The 20,417-nt window shown below is 47.5% G+C and overlaps 1 protein-coding gene across 1 annotated transcript in view; it reads right to left on the bottom strand.

Annotated features, from left to right (window-relative positions):
• LOC311137204 (ras-related protein Rab-26-like) overlaps window positions 1-20,417 on the bottom strand; it is a 156,408-nt gene that overhangs the window by 39,532 nt on the left and 96,459 nt on the right. The window contains exon 5 of the mRNA XM_084171564.1: window positions 3,794-3,846. Within this exon, the coding sequence (XP_084027690.1) occupies window positions 3,794-3,846 (53 nt within the window). The remainder of the gene's footprint in view (window positions 1-3,793; window positions 3,847-20,417) is intronic.

Here is a 20,417-nt window from a genome sequence, read left to right as displayed (position 1 = left end):
AATAAAATGTGATTAGATGTGATTTGAGTTGCACCCCCTTTTGCCATCAGATCAGAATCAATTTGTCAGGGCATGAACTCTACAAGGTGTCGAAAGCGTTCCACGGGGATACTTGCCCATGTTGACTCTATTGCTTCCCACAGTTGTGTCAAGCTGGCTGGATGTCCTTTGAGGGGTGGACCATTCTCAATACACACAGGAAACTGTTGAGCATGAAAAACCCAGCAGCGTTACAGTTCTTGTGACACTCAAACCGGTGCGCCTGGCACCTACTACCATACCCGGTTCAAAGGCACTTTGTCTTGCCCATTCACCCTCTGAATGGCACACATACACAATCCATGTCTCAATTGTATCAAGGCTTGAAAATCCATCTTTAACCTGTCTCCTCCCCTTCATCTACACTGATTGAAGTGGATTTAACAAGTGACATCAATAAGGGATCATAGCTTTCACCTGGTCAGTCTATGTCATGGAAAGAGTTCCTAATGTTTGTATATATATATATCTATATCATGGGGAGAAGATTGAATCTCAGCTCTGAACATGTCCAACAGGGGAGACGGTTGATATCAGACTGGTATATCTGTGGTACATCTGTTATTTTTACTGAGGGAGAGGGCAGCCAAGCTGGAGATTGAAAAATATTAGATGAAAATAAATGATGCCCTTATATGGTCTTTTATGAGATGAATACCATTTTGACCTGTACTGGGTCAGTCAGGATGACTCCCACCTGTACAGTCAGTTATGATCAAATTTGAACCTTTCCATCCTGCTGGACCATTTCTGCCTACTAATGTTGCTAGACAGAAATACCTAGCGAACCCTTGATTGGAATAGGGAATAGTCCATGTCATCAGCGCCCGGGGAGCAGTTGTTGTTGGGGTTTAACTGCCTTGCTCAAGGGCAGAACAGCAGATTTTTCCACCTTTCCCGCTCAGGGATTCGAACCAGCGACCTTCTGGTTACTGACACAACTCTCTTAACCGCTAGGCTACCTGCCGCCTGCTGGTGTGCAAGCTGGAGTGTGTACAATCACCTCAACAGAGGGAGCAGGGGCAACAAATAACCCAGCAGCCAATAACAAGCTCAGCAGGGAGGTTTTTTCAAATCAGGCTTCACACACGACTGCCCTCAGTCTCCGCCTGTCTCAGATCAGACACAGCACTGGGCCCAGGTCTCACATTAACATCTGAATAATAACTATTTAAATCTCTAATAGTCTGTCTTGAATAGTCTGTATGTTTCTTCCTGTCATTCTTATCTCTCCCTCTCTACTGCTGTCCCTCTACTGCTGCCTTTTCTCTTACTTAGTAACTTTCCAGGCCCATACTGCTTATCCAACCTCCATTGACCCCACCATATACATTCCTCATACATGTACCCATTAACTTCTAGCAAGTATTTCAAATTACAACGAGAGAGTGAGAGAGAGAGAGAGTGAGAGTGAGAGTGAGAGTGAGAGTGAGAGTGAGAGTGAGAGTGAGAGTGAGAGTGAGAGTGAGAGTGAGAGTGAGAGTGAGAGTGAGAGACTTGCAGAGTGGAGTGCTTGTAAAGAAAAACAGAATGGATGAAAGAAGGCAGATCTTTTATGCTGTCGAACCAACCACTTGAGCTCCACCTTCCCGTCAAGGCTATAGTGTTGTGAACATGGTAGCACAAAGAAAACGTGTATTACATACTCTACAAAGCACATACTATTACAGAATGTATATGAATGCTTGTGTAGGATGGAGAAAGGCTTTCTGTTAACTGACCAAAAGGAAACATCTATCTGGGACTTTGTAAATGTACCATGACCCAGATGCATTAAGAGTCTAATAGTTACACATGATAAGCAAAAAGTCCAAAGTGAAAACTAATTTGAATAATCCAGGTTGACTTCAAAACAGGTCGTTGGTTGCCCTAGGGATAGCAATAGAATTGTAGTGTAATAAACAACATGGTTTGTTCCTCACTAAGTGCATTCGGTGCTGCTTTCAGAAATGCTTTCAACCTCTCGTGGCACTATGCGCTGCACTCTCTGCTGGTTACTCCCACGCACTTGGCCATGCTCAAGTGTACACACACACACAGTGCTATACACACACACACACACACACAGTGCTATACACATACACACACACCACACAGTCCGCCAACCAGGGCCTTTATTCTCTGCACTTCAATCACCGTGGTTACCATTGATTAACAAATATATGCCTGCTTTAGACGTGTGTGTGCACGCGTGTTTGTGTGTGTGTGAGCCACTGCGTATAGCATCGCTGAACAGGTGTGCTCTCTCAACCTGCTCTAGGTGGACCTGCACCAAACTACTAGCCGCCACCGACACACACTCTCTCTCCCACCCCACTCTCTCTCAAGACACCTGCCTCTGAAGCATGAAACAGCACCTGCTTGAAATGCAAATGCTGCCATGCACTATGCTCCAGTATGTGGGTGAATCTCCATGTTGTGGATGTAGATGGGAGTATTATGCATGGGAGAGATAAGCAGGTAGGGATCCACCAAACTCAAATGGGAATGGTTGATTATCATACTGTAATCTGCAGCACGGACGGATAGGAAATAAACAGAAATGTGATAGTGATGTATGGAATATGAATGAGAAGGAGGAGGGAGTTTACAGTGAAAAGGAAAAATAGATAACTCAACTCAAAACATTCTAAAGGAAATGTATACCCCATACATTTTTATAGAAAAATACAAATGTACAGAATTTCATAGTAATACTGACCTCTACAGAACAAGTTTACACTTTAATAAATGAGTGCTACACTTTTGTGGTGAATGTGATGTACTCCCCTTTACAAGACCTGGTGAAAAAAACGCTGCATAAATACCCAACCATTATTACTGTCATTATCAATGCCAGCTGTAGTAAGAGTAAGTAACCTGTGCTGTTGATCAGATTAAGTCAAAGTATGTGAGAGTAACCACACTGTCTCTGCTTTCTAGGGACCCACGTATCTCCTGTATTTTACTGTATTAATGAGAACCAGCTGCAGTTACAGAAGTGGGAACAGATGGCTCTGTGGCTACGCAACATAGCTTCTCTTTGATGACTACATGCCATTTGAAGCAATTTAACAGCCCACGTCTCTTTAAACCCCCTGTTGTGAAGACTTCTTGTCCTTTAATGTTCATCAAAAGACTAACATATCTGTGGAGAAGACTGAGGGGGTGAAAAGATGAGGGCTGAAATGGCCTCAAAATCACAGTCTCGTTAGAGAGCAGCCTGTAACTGCGGAGAAATGACACCATTTTGTGTCACGACTGATCTCTTCCACCATTTTGGAAAATAACTACCTGTGATCTACATCTACACACTCCATTCATCATCATCACCACCATCACCATCATAATCATCATCAGAAACATATCTGACCTCACAATGGGCTCTATTTCAAAATGGTGGAATTCAAAACAAGACAGAGCTATTATGTTCTTCTACACAACTTATGGTAACAGCTCGTCACACGTCACCTCACATCAAACAGGTGGAAAGAGAGAGGGAGAAAGAGAGAGCGGCACTTAGATGAGGCAGAAATGGTGGGAGGAGGAAGGGATTGAATAGGATAGACAGTAAGGGAGAAATGGAAGGAGACGGAGGAGGAGGATGGACATAGATGTCAATGAAAGAGAAATGAACTAAGTGAATAGAATGGAGGGATGACGCAGGTTAGACAATGCCAGATATATAGAGGTGGGAAAGATTAAGAAAAGGAGAGCCTTTATTCGGTGTTAAAGATCTGCCCCACAGACAGGACTTGACACTGGACTGTCTTACCTTGATGTTGTCAAAGGAGGCCTTGTTAGTGACATCGTAGAGCAAGAGGAGAGCTGGGGAGAGAACACAGACACACAGCATATCAACAGGCTATCTCTGGATGACTTCCACTAGAATCACAATGATAAGACTTGACAGAAAGTAAAAGTCAAACGAAGGGAAACCTGCATTGGTGGACTTTAAAACCTTTTTAATTGATCATATATATTTGGCGCGATGTCATGAAATTAGAACAGAATATAGAATAGTGTAGAACTTGATTGTCCATCTGAGGTTGGAAATTACGAATATCACCATGTAATCAGCCGAGCCAGAATGATCATGTTTCAACCACAGTGAGCTTGCTATCTTCAAAGCCCAGATGGCCTGTACCACAGTGATATAGCAATATTCATCAATACATAACATTCATAATGACATTTCCACCTCTTTGAAGTCAACACAGTACTTACAAAATGAGAAAACTAATATTGTCCTCCTAACTCATGTATGCACAAAAGTGACATGACAACCGTTACATTAGCGACTATAGTATGCATTGGTTGAAGCTCAATGTTAAATTCAAATCTCCCTACGATCATATCTATGCCACTATGACACCAATGTCGATGAAAATTCACAAATGAACTTAATTGGAGGTACACAACACACTCCCCGCCTAGGGGTCGTTAGCATTAGGGTTGTCAGAAATGTTTTGGCCCAAACCTAGCTCAAATTCTAGAAGTTGGATTAAAACGAGGCTAGAGCGTCAATAAGGTGACCATTAGACTTAGATCCATTTGGACTAAATACATTTGTAGGTGCAACAGTTTTGAATGAATTCACAATTTACCGCTCACGTGCACATTTCTGCCCCAAAAAAACAATGATGTGCAACCTTTTTGTAGCATTTCTGTCAATGCTAACATCCTTTCAGCCGAATCTCAGAGTACATATGGCTGAAGTCATCTGTGTAAACAGCTGACCTGGAAACGTGTTGTCACGGTTCAGACAGACGACCAGAGGACCACAATTGCGTCACACCAGAAAGTTTATTAAACTTAAGGGAAAAGGGAAGTAGGGAGTGAATGAAGGCTCCAGGGGTAACAGGGATCCCGTCCAATGTGCTGGGTCTGTGCCCCCCCCAGTGGCAGCGATGCGTCCTATGAAGCCGGTGGTGGGTGGTCCAGAAGTCCTGGGGGGGGGAGACACAGACACAACAGGGCGGAATGAAACAAGGCAGCAGTACAGTTCAAGGGAAATCCAAAATACGTAGTAGCAAGGCAGAAGGCTGGTCAGAGTTACCGGGATTGAAGAGTAGTCAGGAGTCGTAATGGCAGAAGCAGGTCTGGATCTCCTGAGGCAGAAGAGTATCCAAAAAACAGGCAGGTCCGGGGTCACAAAACCAGGGTGAGCCAGAAGCGCGAGCAAACAGGTTCCGGGTGTGAGCTTTGCAGACGATCTGACACCGGAGAGCTGAAAGACAGGGCCTTAAATACTGGGAGAGGTAGTGGGTAATGCAGCGCAGCTGGCAGAGTAATTAGAGCAGAGCAGAGCAGGGACAGGTGGAGCTAGTTAGGCTGAGTAGAGAGAGTGGTGAGCAGAGTGGAAGAAAATTAAGGTGGTAACCCGGTGGAGTGAGAGGCCCATGACAGAACCCCCCCCCCAAGGGACGGCCCCAGAAGTCCCAAGAGCAACACCACGCCGGGCGGGAGGAGGGGAGCCGGAGGAGGGCTAGAACTCCTCCGAACGGTCCGAGTGAACGTCCTCATCCTCGGAGGAAGCCGGAGGGCCGTGGTCGGGAGATGGGACAGGTCCCGAGACAGGATCAGGCACAGGACAGGAAGCCGAGCGGGCAGGACGGTTAGGGACCCCTCTGGGGCGGCCCCTACGGATTGCAGGTTGATCAGGATGCCGTTGGTGGAAAGCGGTGATGAGAGTCCTATCCACAATCCGACTAGCTGGCACCCAGGTCCTTTCCTCAGGTCCATAGCCCTCCCAGTCAATGAGGTACTGGAGACCCCTACCCCTCCGTCTGGACCGAAGCAGGCGGCGGACGGTGTAAAACCAGACCACCATCGACGAGCCGTGGAGGAGGAGGACCAGGCGCAGCAGGGACCAGCGGACTCTCATGGATGGGCTTAATCTTAGACACATGGAAAGTGGGGTGCACCCTCAGGGAATTAGGCAGTTGGAGCCGGACAGCAGTTGGGCTAATCACTCTTATGATAGGGAATGGGCCAATGAACCGAGGTGCCAGCTTCTGCGACTCCACCCTGAGTGGCAGGTTCTTCGATGACAACCACACCCTTTGACCAACATGGTAGGTGGGAGCAGGAATTCTCCGACGGTTGGCCCCGGTAGTGTAGCTGGCAACGGATCTGAGGAGTGTGGCTCGGGCTTGTGACCAGGTGCGGCGACATCGACGGGCAAAAGCAAGTGCAGATGGGCAAGTAACCTCCTCTTCCTGGCTGGCAAATAGAGGAGGCTGGTATCCATAAACACATTGGAAAGGGGACATACCGATGGCAGAGCAGGTCAGAGAATTGTGTGCGTACTCCACCCATGTCAATTGCTGCGACCAGGAGTGGGGGTTGCGTGAAGTCATGCATCGCAGTGCCTTCTCGAGCTCCTGATTAGCCCGCTCTGACTGCCCATTGGATTGGGGATGGAATCCGGAAGTCAGACTGACTGTGGCTCCCAGCAGGTGACAGAACTCTTCCAAAAAGCGGAGGAGAATTGTGGACCACGGTCAGAAACTACATCCTTTGGCAGTCCGTGGATCCGGAAGACGTGTTCCAGGACCACCTGGGCGGTCTCCTTGGCGGTTGGGAGCTTGGGGAGGGGAATGAAGTGTGCCATCTTGCTGAAACGGTCAACGATGGTGAGAATGACGGTCATGCCACTTGAAGGGGGCAGCCCCGTGACAAAGTCAAGGGCGATGTGAGACCAGGGACGTCTGGGCACAGGCAGGGGCTGCAGCAATCCGGCTGGGGGCTGGCAGGACGACTTGTGTTGGTTGCAGATGGGGCAGGCTTGGACGAATTCCCGTACATCCTTCCTCAGAGAGGGCCACCAGAACCTCTGGGCGAGCAGGTTGTAAGTGCGGGTGGAGCCAGGGTGACAAGCTAGGCGGGAGTCATGTCCCCACTGAACGACCTGGGACCTCAGGTCTTCGGGGACAAAAAGGCGGTCAGCTGGGCAAGTGCTGGAACCTGGCTGGTTACGGAGAGCCTCCAGCACCTGTTCCTCAACAGCCCAGGTCAGAGCTGCAACGATGCAGGGACTTGGCAGAATCGACACAGGGTCCTTGGAGGGGGTGTCATCCTTCTGGAATTGACGGGAGAGGGCGTCTGGCTTGGTGTTGCGTGATCCAGGCCGGTATGACAGAGTGAAATTAAACCTGGTGAAGAACAGGGCCCAGCGGGACTGCCTGGAGTTCAACCGTTTGGCCGTGCGGATGTACTCCAAGTTCTTATGATCGGTCCAAACGAGAAATGGAATGGTGGACCCCTCCAGCCAGTGACGCCACTCCTCCAAGGCAAGCTTCACAGCCAGCAGCTCACGGTTCCCTATGTCGTAATTGCACTCAGAGGGGGACAACCGACGTGAGAAAAAGGCACAGGGATGGAGCTTCCTATCCTCCGCAGCCCACTGAGAAATCACAGCACCAACTCCCACATCCGAGGCGTCCACCTCCACAATGAATTGCCGGTCCACATCAGGCATCTGGAGGATGGGAGCGGAGGTGAACCTCACCTTGAGGGTACTGAAGGCTTTGTCGGCTGCTGGGGTCCAGGTGAAGGGTTGCTTGGTGCTGGTTAGAGCAGTGAGAGGGGCAGCAACGGTACTGTAGTTCCGGATAAACTTCCTATAGAAGTTAGCAAACCCCAGAAACTGTTGCAGCTTCTTTCTGTTCTCCGGAACTGGCCATGAAGTGACTGCTGATACTTTGGCAGGATCCATTTGGATACTTCCCTCTGCCACTATGTACCCCAGGAAGGCCACTGTCTTGACGTGAAACTCACATTTCTCTGCCTTGGCGTAGAGGGAATTCTCCAGAAGACGATGAAGGACTTGCTGGACATGGCGGGTGTGTTCAGACAGGTTTCTGGAGTAGATTAAGATGTCATCCAGGTAAACGAAGACAAACTTGTTTAACATGTCCCGCAGTACATCATTCACTAGAGCCTGGAACACAGCAGGAGCATTGGTGAGGCCAAAAGGCATAACCAGATACTCGTAGTGGCCTGTTGGTGTATTGAATGCGGTTTTCCATTCATCTCCCTCCCGGATCCGCACTAGGTGGTAAGCGTTTCTGAGATCCAACTTGGTAAAAACAGTGGCTCCCTGGAGCAACTCAAAAGCAGAGGTGAGCAGAGGCAGAGGGTAACGGTTTTTCACTGTGATGTCGTTGAGTCCCCTGTAGTCGATGCAGGGGCGAAGAGATCCGTCCTTCTTCCCCACAAAGAAGAAGCCAGCACCAGCAGGAGATGAAGATGAACGGATTAATCCTGCGGACAGAGAGCCATTGATGTAGTCCTCCATGGACTTTCTTTCAGGAGCAGACAACGAATAAAGACGACCCTTTGGAGGAGCTGTTCCAGGGAGGAGGTCGATGGCACAGTCGTACGGTCGGTGAGGGGGCAGAGATGTGGCTCTTGCTTTGTTAAACACCTCTCTGAGACCATGGTAGCATTCTGGGACATTGGAGAGGTCAGGAGCGGAGTTAGTAGGTACTGGCCGAGGGGGTAGTGCGGCAGCAAGCAGGCAGGTTCGGTGGCAGTCCTCTCCCCACTCCCTGATCACCCCGGTCACCCAGTCGAGCTGAGGGTTGTGCCGGCGGAGCCATGGGTAACCCAGGATGAGGGGTTGGCCTGGAGAGGGGAGCAGGTGAAACTGGATAGTTTCTTGATGGTTTCCGGACAGACCCATCGAGACCGGGGCCGTGACATGAGTGACCGATCCGAGTAAGTGTCCGTCCAGTGCCCGGGCAGGAATAGGAGGTGTCAAACGGAGGTTCTCCAGTCCCAGTTGGCGTGCCAGCTTGATGTCCATTATGTTGGCTTCGGCGCCAGAATCCACCAGAGCAGCCAGGGTGTGAGTTGAGTCAGAGAGGCGGAGGTGAACTTGCAGCAGGGGTTTGCGGTCGGAGGACTGGATGGTCATTGAACTCAACCGGACTCCCCCTATGCCCGGTGAGCTTCGGCCCTTTAAAGGGCAGGTTACCACACGATGTCCATCACCTCCACAATAGAGGCAGAGGTTTGAGGTGAAGCGGCGCTGGCGCTCTGCAGGAGTGAGAGAGGCTCGCCCAATCTCCATAGGCTCAGACTGATCAAGCTGACCTGGGTGAGTGGCAGTAGATGACAGGAGCCCAGTCGGATCTCTCCGAATGCCGGTAGTAGGTGGACCTTGGCGCCCCCTCTCACGACGACGGGTCTGTATCCTTCTGTCGATCCTGACAGTCAGTGCGATGGCTTCATCAAGAGTGGAAGGCAGTTCATGGGAGACCAACTCGTCCTTGATATAGTCAGCCAAACTATGGAAGAACGCGTCCACCAACGATGGTGTGTTCCAAGAACTTCGTCTAGCCAGGGTTCGGAAGTCGATGGAATGGTCTGCGACTGTACGTCTGCCTTGTCGAATACTGAACAGTTCACGAGACGCCTCTGCGGTGGGTGAATCCAGGTCAAACACCTTCAGCATCTCCTCAGCAAACAGGTCGAAGGTTGCACATGCGGGGGTTTGACGTTCGAACTCTGCTGTTCCCCAGAGTCGAGCTCGGCCCGTCAGGTGAGTGATGGCATACCCGACTTTAGCCCCCTCCGTGGCGAAGGTCCTTGGCTGCAAGGAGAACTGAAGTCGGCAGCTAGTCAGGAATGGCCGGACCTGGGTTGAATCGCCGTTGAACCGCTCGGGGTTTCCAATCTTGGGTTCCGGAGCAGCGGCTGCAATGACCGGGGCAGGTAACTCGGGGGCAGGGCTGGTGGGCAGACTGGCTGGGGTAAGGTTGGTGAGGAGTTGAATGATCATGGCGAGTTGTTGTTGCTGCTGCTGGAACTGCTGCTCATGCTCATCGGTTTCCATGTCGGGGAAAGTGTGCGCTGAGTCCATAATGGTCAGATCGTACTGTCACGGTTCAGACAGACGACCAGAGGACCACAATTGCGTCACACCAGAAAGTTTATTAAACTTAAGGGAAAAGGGAAGTAGGGAGTGAATGAAGGCTCCAGGGGTAACAGGGATCCCGTCCAATGTGCTGGGTCTGTGCCCCCCCCAGTGGCAGCGATGCGTCCTATGAAGCCGGTGGTGGGTGGTCCAGAAGTCCTGGGGGGGGGAGACACAGACACAACAGGGCGGAATGAAACAAGGCAGCAGTACAGTTCAAGGGAAATCCAAAATACGTAGTAGCAAGGCAGAAGGCTGGTCAGAGTTACCGGGATTGAAGAGTAGTCAGGAGTCGTAATGGCAGAAGCAGGTCTGGATCTCCTGAGGCAGAAGAGTATCCAAAAAACAGGCAGGTCCGGGGTCACAAAACCAGGGTGAGCCAGAAGCGCGAGCAAACAGGTTCCGGGTGTGAGCTTTGCAGACGATCTGACACCGGAGAGCTGAAAGACAGGGCCTTAAATACTGGGAGAGGTAGTGGGTAATGCAGCGCAGCTGGCAGAGTAATTAGAGCAGAGCAGAGCAGGGACAGGTGGAGCTAGTTAGGCTGAGTAGAGAGAGTGGTGAGCAGAGTGGAAGAAAATTAAGGTGGTAACCCGGTGGAGTGAGAGGCCCATGACACGTGTGTGTAATCACAACACAAACAAATATGCTAGCGGACGTCCGTCGTTGCTATTATAGCCATTTAGATACACCAAACTTTCTCTGAAAAGAGCCTTTGGGTTCGTTGAGCATCGTTGAGTGGCAAGGGACAGGGAGTGTGACGTGTACTAGTACAGTGGAGAGACTAGCTCTTCAACTCAAGGAAGACGTTGTTGTACGCCATCCCTACAGTACAAATGCACGCAATAAGTTGCACAGGTTGTAAACATTTCTCCTTTTCAGGTGCCCCTTTCTATCATTTGGGAAGCTAAGAAAATTGTCAAGCGGGATCATGTGACAAACAACTAACGCTTATTATGTACATAGCACATTCTATACTATTCTACTGTATCTATACTATTCTACTGTATCTATACTATTCTACTGTTTCTATACTATTCTACTGTTTCTATACTGTTCTACTGTTTCTATACTGTTCTACTGTTTCTATACTATTCTACTGTTTCTATACTGTTCTACTGTTTCTATACTGTTCTACTGTTTCTATACTATTCTACTGTTTCTATACTGTTCTACTGTTTACTGTTTCTATACTGTTCTACTGTTTCTATACTATTCTACTGTTTCTATACTGTTCTACTGTTTACTGTTTCTATACTATTCTACTGTTTCTATACTGTTCTACTGTTTACTGTTTCTATACTGTTCTACTGTTTCTATACTGTTCTACTGTTTCTATACTATTCTACTGTTTCTATACTGTTCTACTGTTTACTGTTTCTATACTATTCTACTGTATCTATACTATTCTACTGTATCTATACTATTCTACTGTTTCTATAATGTTCTACTGTTTCTATACTATTCTACTGTTTCTATACTATTCTACTGTTTCTATACTATTCTACTGTATCTTAGTCCATGCTGCTCTGAGATCGCTCGTCCATATATGTATATATTCTTAATTCATTCCTTATTAGATTTGTGTGTATTGGGTATATGTTGTGTAATTGTTAGATATTACTTGTTAGATATTACTGCACTGTTGGAGCTAGAAGCACAAGCATTTCGCTACACCCACAATAACATCTGCTAAACACGTGTATGCGACCAATAAAATTTGATTTGATGTGACGTCGCTCACTATCAGTAGCACATATAAGGGCATCATTTATTTTCATCAAATATTTTTCAATCTCCAGCTTGGCTGCCCTCTCCCTCAGTAAAAATAACAGATGTACCACAGATATACCAGTCTGATATCAACCGTCTCCCCTGTTGGACTTGTTCAGAGCTGAGATTCAATCTTCTCCCCTGGATCTCACCATCTCTCTCTCTCTCTATACACAGCAATCTACACTTAATGTAGAAAACATTAGGAACTTTCCATGACAGACTGACCAGGTGAATCCAGGTGAAAGCTATGATCCCTTATTGATGTCACTTGTTAAATCCACTTCAACCACTGTAGATGACGGGGAGGAGACCGGTTAAATAAGGATTGTTAAGCCTTGAGAAAATTGAGACATAGATTGTGTACAATGCCTTGCAAAAGTATTCATCCCCCTTGGCGTTTTTCCTATTTTGTTGCATTACAACCTGTAATTAAAAAATATATATATATATTTGGAATTCATGTAATGGACCAGGGGCGGTGTGTTCAATAGGGCGATATGGGCGACGCACTGCCAAACGGGAAAAGGAAGGGATTTTTTTTCTAATCAATTATATCACGGCAACAGTAGTTATCAGTGTTGTAATCTAGACGTCTGATCTGCCACAGTGCCACTAAATGTCCAATCAGGCTAAAGTCGTGCTTCAAATGCCCCCCCCCCCCTTTTGGGGCGATTTCAGTCAGGTTGAAAATCGCCCAGAAGTCTGTCATAGACTCCCATGTAAAATCTATTTTTTTCAAATATCAGAGCTTTCAATACAATCTCTATGGGTTTCTGAGGGCTTGCACTTACGCGCTTTCGTCATACGTAACATAACCATGAACGTAACTAAGAAAAGAGCGGGTAGCAGCGTGAGCGTCAATCAATTCACTCCTACTATCAAAATGGCTAGGCTTCAGTGCAACTCGATTGTGTCTTTGAAAGAAGTTCCTTTTTGTCGGCGAACAAATGAAGATAAATTGGCAACGAAACAATTAGGACCTCCCAGACCAAATGTAATAATTCAACAGGTTTCTACTAAAGGGGGGAAGTCCTACACCCGAGGATTTTCCAAAAATTGGTACGAACGAAAAACCTGGCTAGCAGGCTGCGATGTAGCTAATGCAGTCTTCTGCTACCCCCTGCTTACTCTTTCACCCTGAAGGCGGCACGGCAGACAGCACCGCTTGGACAGCGACTGGTGTGTAACGGACATGCACCATCTTTCAGGAAAGATTAAGAAACATGAGCTGTCAAAGACCCACATGGATAGCTGTTTGAGATTGTCTGCTTTGGGGAGAGTGAACATTCCCACTCAACTGGATGAGGGATACAGGCTAGCTGTCCGCCGCCACAACGATGAGGTTAGTGTTGATAATCACAAGTTTACTGGAGAACTGAAACTGACAAGGCTGACAAGATAGGACCCTTTTGTCCATTGTTATTGGATAGGAACAGAACTTATAACCAGCTCCTGACCTAAATAGATCTTAGCACAACATTTTACTCAACATATCATATTCCATATTCACTATAACAAATATATTTACTACGACATTAGCAAGAACCGCCACATCCTCAGCCGGCTAATCCAGTGTGTGAAGTTTTGCGGAGTGTTTGAGTTAGCTTTGCGAGGCAAAGATGAAACTGAGGGCTCCACCAACCCTGGTAAGCCAACACTTTTGAGATCAGTCAATAAATGCTTCTGGTATTGACTTATATGCTGCCCCTGTCTTCATGTTGTTGCTGGACATATCTTTTTTTTAAATGTGTGTAGGTCACCTAAATCATCAGAAAAATTGCCCCCCCTGAGAATTTTTTCAGGAGCCGCCACTGTAATGGACATACACAAAATAGTCCAAATTGGTGAAGTGAAATTAAAAAAATAACTTGTTTCAGAAAATTCTAAAAAATAAATAACGGAAAAGTGGTGCGTGCATATGTATTCACCCCCTTTGCTATGAAGCCTCCAAATAAGATCAACCAATTACCTTCAGAAGTCACATAATTAGTTAAATAAACTCCACCTGTGTGCAATTTAAGTGTCACGTGATCTGTCACATGATCTAAGTATATATACACCTGTTCTGAAAGGCCCCAGAGTCTGCAACACCACTAAGCAGGGGTCACCACCAAGCAAGCGGCACCAGAAGACCAAGGAGTTCTCCAAACAGGTCAGGGACAAAGTTGTGGAGAAGTACAGATCAGGGTTGGGTTATAAAAAAATATCAGAAACTTTGAACATCCCACAGAGCACCATTTAAATCCATTATTAAACAATTAAAAAATATGGCACCACAACAAATCTGCCAAGAGAGGGCCGCCCACCAAAACGCACGTACCAGGCAAGGAGAGCATTACTCAGAGGCAACAAAGAGACCAAATATAACCCTGAAGGAGCTGCAAAGCTCCACAGCGGAGATTGGAGTAAGTCAGGCGCAAACCCAACATCTCTCATCACCCAGAGAACACCACCTCCACAGTGAAGCATAGTGGTGGCAGCATCATGCTGTGGGGATGATTTTCATCAACAGGAACTGGGAAAATTGTCAGAATTGAAGGAATGATGGATGGCGCTAAATACAGGGAAATTCTTGAGGGAAACCTGTTTCAGTCTTCCAGAGATTTGAGACTGGGACGGAGGTTCACCTTCCAGCAGGACAATGACCCTAAGAATACTGCTAAAGCAACACTTGAGTGGTTTAAGGGGAAACATTTAAATGTCTTGGAATGGCCAAGTCAAAGCCCAGACCTCAATCCAATTGAGAATCTGTGGTATGACTTAAAGATTGGTGTACACAAGCGGAACCCATCCAACTTGAAGGAGCTGGAGCAGTTTTGCCTTGAAGAATGGGCAAAAATCCCAGTGGCTAGATGTGCCAAGCTTATAGAGACATACCCCAAGAGACTTGCAGCTGTAATTGATGCAAAAGGTGGCTCTACAAAGTATTGACTTTGGGGGGTGAATAGTTATGCACGCTCAAGTTTTCTGTTTTTTTGTCTTATTTCTTGTTTGTTTCACCCCAAAAAATATTTTGCATCTTCAAAGTGGTAGGCATGTTGTGTAAATCAAATGATACAAACCCCCGGAAAAAAAAAAGGGGGGTAAATATTTTCGCAAGCCGCTGTATTTGTGCCAATCAGAGATTGAATGGGCAAGACAAAATATTTAAGTGCCTTTGAAAGGGGTATGGTAGTAGGCACGCCGGTTTGTGTCAAGAACTGCAACGCTGCTGGGTTTTTCACACTCAACAGTTTCCCGTGTATATCAAGAATGGTCCACCACCCAAAGGACATCCCACAACTGTATTTGTATTTATTATGGATCCCCATTAGCTGCTGCCTACTCTTCCTGGGGTCCAGCAAAATTAAGGCAGTTATACAATTTTAAAAACATTACAATACATTCACAACAGATTTCACAACACATTAATTGTGTGCCCTCAGGCCCCTACTCCACTACCACATTATCTACAACACAAGATCCATGTGTACGTGTGTATAGAGCCTATGTTATCGTGTGTGTATGCATGTGTCTGTGCCTATGTTTGTGTTGCTTCACAGTCCCTGGCTGTTCCATAAGGTGTATTTTTATCTGTTTTCTAAATCAAATTTTACAGCTTGCATGAGTTACGTGATGTGGAATAGAGTTCCATGTTGTCATGGCTCTATGTATTACTGTGTGCCTCCCAAAGTCTGTTCTAGACGTGGGGACTGTGAAGAGACCTCTGGTGGAATGTCTTGTGGGGGTATGCATGGGTGTCCGAGCTGTGTGCCAGTAGTTCAAACAGACAACTCTGTGGATTCAACATGTCAATACCTCTCACAAATACAAGTAGTGATGAAGTCAATCTCTCCTCAACTTTGAGCCAGGAGAGATTGAAATGCATTTTATTAATGGTAGCTCTCTGTGTACATCCAAAGGCCAGCCGTGCTGCCCTGTTCTGAGCCAATTGCAATTTTCCAAAGTCCCTCTTTGTGGCACCTGACCACACAACTGAACAGTAGTCCAGATGCAGCAAAACTTGGGCCTGTAGAACCTGCCTTGTTGATAGTGCCGTTAAAAAGGCAGAGCAATGCTTTGTTATGGACAGACTTCTCCCCATCTTAGCTACTGTTGTATCAATATGTTTTGACCATGACAGTTTACAATCCAGGGTGCTTTTCGTTTTTGAAATATTTAGAACTAATTTATTCCTTGCCACCCATTCTGAAACTAACTGCAGCTCTTTGTTGTGTTGCAGTCATTTCAGTTGCTGTAGTAGCTGACGTGTATAGTGTTGAGTCATCTACATTTACATTTACATTTTAGTCATCTACATACATAGACACACTGCCTTTACTTAAAACCAATGGCATGTGGGAAGCATTGGAGTCAACATGGGCCAGCATCCCTGTGGAATGCTTTTGGCACCTTGTAGAGTCCATTCCCCGACGAATTGAGGCTGTTCTGAGAAAAACCCTGGAATGAGTAGGTGTGTCCAAACTTTTGACTGGTACTGTATATCTATCTATCTATCTATCTATCTATCTATCTATCTATCTATCTATCTATCTATCTATCTATCTATCTATCTATCTATCTATCTATCTATCTATCTATACTACCTGTCAAAAGTTTTAGAACACCTACTCATGCAAGGGTTTTTCTTTATTTTTTACTATTTTCTACATTGTAGAATAATAGTGAAGACATCAAAACTATGAAATAACACATATGGAATCACACATATGGAAATTGCAGCCCATTTATTTGCCCAATTTCTGAGGATGGTAACCCTAATGAACTTATCCTCTGTGGCGTTCATCATGAGAGCCAGTTTCATCATAGCGCTTGATGGTTTTTGCGACTGCACTTGAAGAAACGTTCAAAGTTATTGACATATTCAGTATTGACTGACCTTCATGTCTTAAAGTAATGATGGACTGCCGTTTCTCTTTGCTTATTTGAGCTGTTCTTGCCATAATATGGACTTGGTCTTTTACCAAATAGGCCTATCTTCTGTATACCCCCCCTACCTTGTCACAACACAACTGATTGGCTCAAACGCATTAAGAAGGAAATAAATTCCACAAATTTAAGAAGGCACACCTGTTAATTGAAATGCATTCCAGGTGACTACCTCATGAAGCTGGTTGAGAGAATGCCAAGAGTGTGCAAAGCTGTCATCAAGGCAAAGGGTGGCTATTTGAAGAATCTCAAATATAAAATATATTTTGATATGTTTAACACTTTTTTGGTTACTACATGATTCCATATGAGTTATTTCATAGTTTTGATGTCATCACTATTATTCTACAACATAGAAAAAAGTAAAAATAAAGAAAAATCCTTGAATGAGAAGGTGTTCTATAACTTTTGACCGGTAGTGTGTATATATATATATATATATACATACACTACCGTTCAAAAGTTTGGGGTCACCTAGAAATGTCCTTGTTTTCGAAAGAAAAGCACATTTTTGTCCATTAAAATAACATCAAATTGATCAAAAATACAGTGCAGACATTGTTAATGTTGTAAATGGCTATTGTAGCTGGAAATGGCTGATTTTTAATGGAATATCTACATAGGTGTACAGAGGCCCATTATCAGCTACCATCAGTCCTGTGTTCCAATGGCACGTTGTGTTTGCTATTCCAAGTTTATCATTTTAAAAGGCTAATTGATCATTAGAAAACCCTCATGCAATTATTTTTAGCACAGCTGAAAACTGTTGTGCTGATTAAAGAAGCAATGAAACTGGCCTTCTTGAGACTAGTTGAGTATCTGGAGCGTCAGCAATGTCACGACTTCCTCCGACGCTGCCCTCCTCCTGGTTCAGGCAGGCTTCGGCGTTCGTCGTCACTGGCCTTCTAGCCACTGCCGCTCCTCATCTCATCATTCCATTTGTTTTGTCTTGTTTATTACACACACCTGGTTCATATCCCCTCATCAGTGTTTCTATAAGTGTTCCCTCTGCCCCCTTGTCTTTGTGTGTGATTGTTTATTGTGAGGAGATTGTATCCCCTGTCACGGGCTGAAACTGAGGCTATGGAGACATACGTCTCCGAGTCCCTGTGCCAGGGGTTTATACGTCCTTCCATTTCGCCCGCCTCATCGAATTTATTTTTTGTGAAGAAGAAAGATGGAGGTCTGCGCCCTTGCATTGATTACCAATCACTGAACAAGGGGACGATACGATTTAGTTATCCTCTACCCCTCATTCCATCTGTGATCAAGTCAATGCATGGGGCGCGCTTCTTCACAAAATTAGATCTCCGGAGTGCGTACAACCTGGTGCATGTCCGGGAGGGGGACGAGTGGAAGACAGCATTCAGCACAACCTCTGGGAATTACGAATACCTGGTGATGCCTTAGGGTTTGATGAATGCTCCATCCGTCTTCCAGTCCTTTGTGAACGAGGTGTTTCGGGACATGCTTGGTCGCGGTGTAGTGGTCTACATCGATGACATTCTGGTGTATTCCACTATGCTCGCCGAGCATGTGTCCCTGGTTCGCAAAATGCTGGCCCGACTGTTGGAACATGAGCTTTATGCCAAGGCAGAAAAGTGTCTGTTTTTCCAAAAGTCTGTCTCCTTCCTCGGATACCGCATTACCACCTCAGGTGTGGAGAGGGAGGGAGATCGCATTTCAGCCATGTGTAATTAGCCGAATCCAACCACGGTAAAGGAGGTGCAGCACTTTATTGGCTTTGCCAACTACTATCGTAGGTTTATCCAGGGCTTTGGCAAGGTCGCAGCTCCCATCACATCCCTGTTGAAGGGTGGGCCGTCCTGGATCCACTGGACTGCTGAGGCTGACAGGGCCTTAAGTAACCTGAGGGGTCTGTTCACCTCAGCCCCGGTACTGGCCCACTCCGATCCATCACTACCGTTTGTAGTGGAGGTGGATGCGTCCGAGGTAGGGATAGGGGCGTTCCTGTTTCACCGCTCGGGCACGCCACCCAAGCTCCGCCCCCGTGCCTTCTTCTCCAAGAAGCTCAGGCCGGCGGAGCAGAACTACGACGTTGGTGATCGGGAGCTGTTGGCTGTTGTCCGAGCCCTGACCGTGTGGAGGCACTGGCTCGAGGGGGCGAAACATCCTTTCCTTTCTGGACGGACCACCGTACCCTGGAGTACATCCGGGGAGCGAGGAGGCTGAACCCTCGCCAGGCCAGGTGGGCCCTATTCTTCACTCGGTTTGATTTTACACTATCATACATCCCGGGTACGAAGAATGTGAAGGCAGATGCACTGTCACGGCTGTACGACACAGAGGAGAGGCCAGGAGACAACACCCACATACTCCCGGTCTCCTGCAATGTGGCGCCGATAGTATGGGCGATGAACGCAGATATAGAGCGGGCGTTACGCACAGAGCCATCTCCACCTCAGTGTCCAGCTGGGCTGCAGTACGTGCCTGCTCTTGTCCGTGACCGTCTGATCTATTGGGCACACACGTCACCCTCTGGTTGCCCAGGTATCGGTCGTACAGTGCGCTGCCTGACCGGAAAGTTCTGGTGGCCTACCTTGGCTAAGGACGTGAGGGTGTATGTCTCCTCCTGCTCGGTGTGCACCCAGAGTAAGGCACCTAGGCACCTCCCAGCGAGTAAGTTACAGCCTTTACCAGTTCCACAATGGCCATGATCCCACTATTGATTTCCTTACTGATCTTCCCCTCTCTCAAGGTAACACCACCATCCTGGTCATTGTGGACCGCTTTTCCAAAGCCTGCCGCGTCCTTCCTCTGCCCGGTCTCCCCACGGCCCTGCAGACTGCGGAGGCCCTGTTTACACACGTCTTCCGGCACTACGGGGTACCAGAGGACACAGTGTCTGACCGGGGTCCCCAGTTCACATCCAAGGTCTGGAAGGCATTCATGGAAAGTCTGGGGGTCTCGGTCAGCCTGACCTTCGGTTTTCACCCCGAGTCTAATGGGTAGGTGGAACGGGTGAATCAGGATGTGGGTAGGTTCCTGCGGTCCTACTGCCAGGACCGGCCGGGGGAGTGGTCGGTGTTCTTGCCATGGGCCGAATATGCCCAGAACTCTCTCCGTCACTCCTCCACTAACCTAACGCCATTCCAATGTGTTTTAGGTTATCAACCGGTTCTGGCACTGTGGCATCAGAGCCAGACCGAGGCTCCTGCGGTGGATGACTGGTTTCGACGCATGGAGGAGACGTGGAACGCTGCTCACGTCCACCTCCAACGTGCCATGCGTCGTCAGAAGGCCAACGCTGACCGCCACCGCAGTGAGACCCCGGTCTTTGTACCGGGTGATCGGGTCTGGCTCTCGACCCGGAATCTGCCCCTCCGCCTACCCTGCCGGAAGCTGAGCTCGTGGTTTGTGGGGCCGTTCAAAGTCCTGAGGACAATAAACGAAGTTACCTATAGGTTATTACTCCCGCCAGATTATCGTATTAACCCCTCGTTCCATGTGTCTCTCCTCAGGCCGGTGGTGGCTGGTCCGCTCCAGGAGTCTGAGGTGCGGGAGGTCCCTCCACCTCCTCTGGACATCGAGGTGGCCACGGCGTACTCCGTCCGTTCCATCCTGGATTCGAGGCGTCAGGTTGGGGGCCTTCAGTACCTTGTGGAGTGGGAGGGGTACGGTCCGGAGGAGAGGTGCTGGGTCCCGGTGAGGGATATCCTCGATCCTGCCCTGTTGCGGGATTTCCACCATCGCTATTCGGCTCGCCATTCGGCTCGCCCTGCTCCGCGTCCTCCTGGCCGTCCCCGAG

This window comes from Coregonus lavaretus, assembly GCF_964263955.1.
Source record: "Coregonus lavaretus genome assembly, chromosome: 1".
NCBI classification, from domain to species: domain Eukaryota; kingdom Metazoa; phylum Chordata; class Actinopteri; order Salmoniformes; family Salmonidae; genus Coregonus; species Coregonus lavaretus.
The sequence above is the reverse complement of the archived record's forward strand: the minus strand, read 5'-3'. Positions and strand labels throughout refer to the sequence as shown.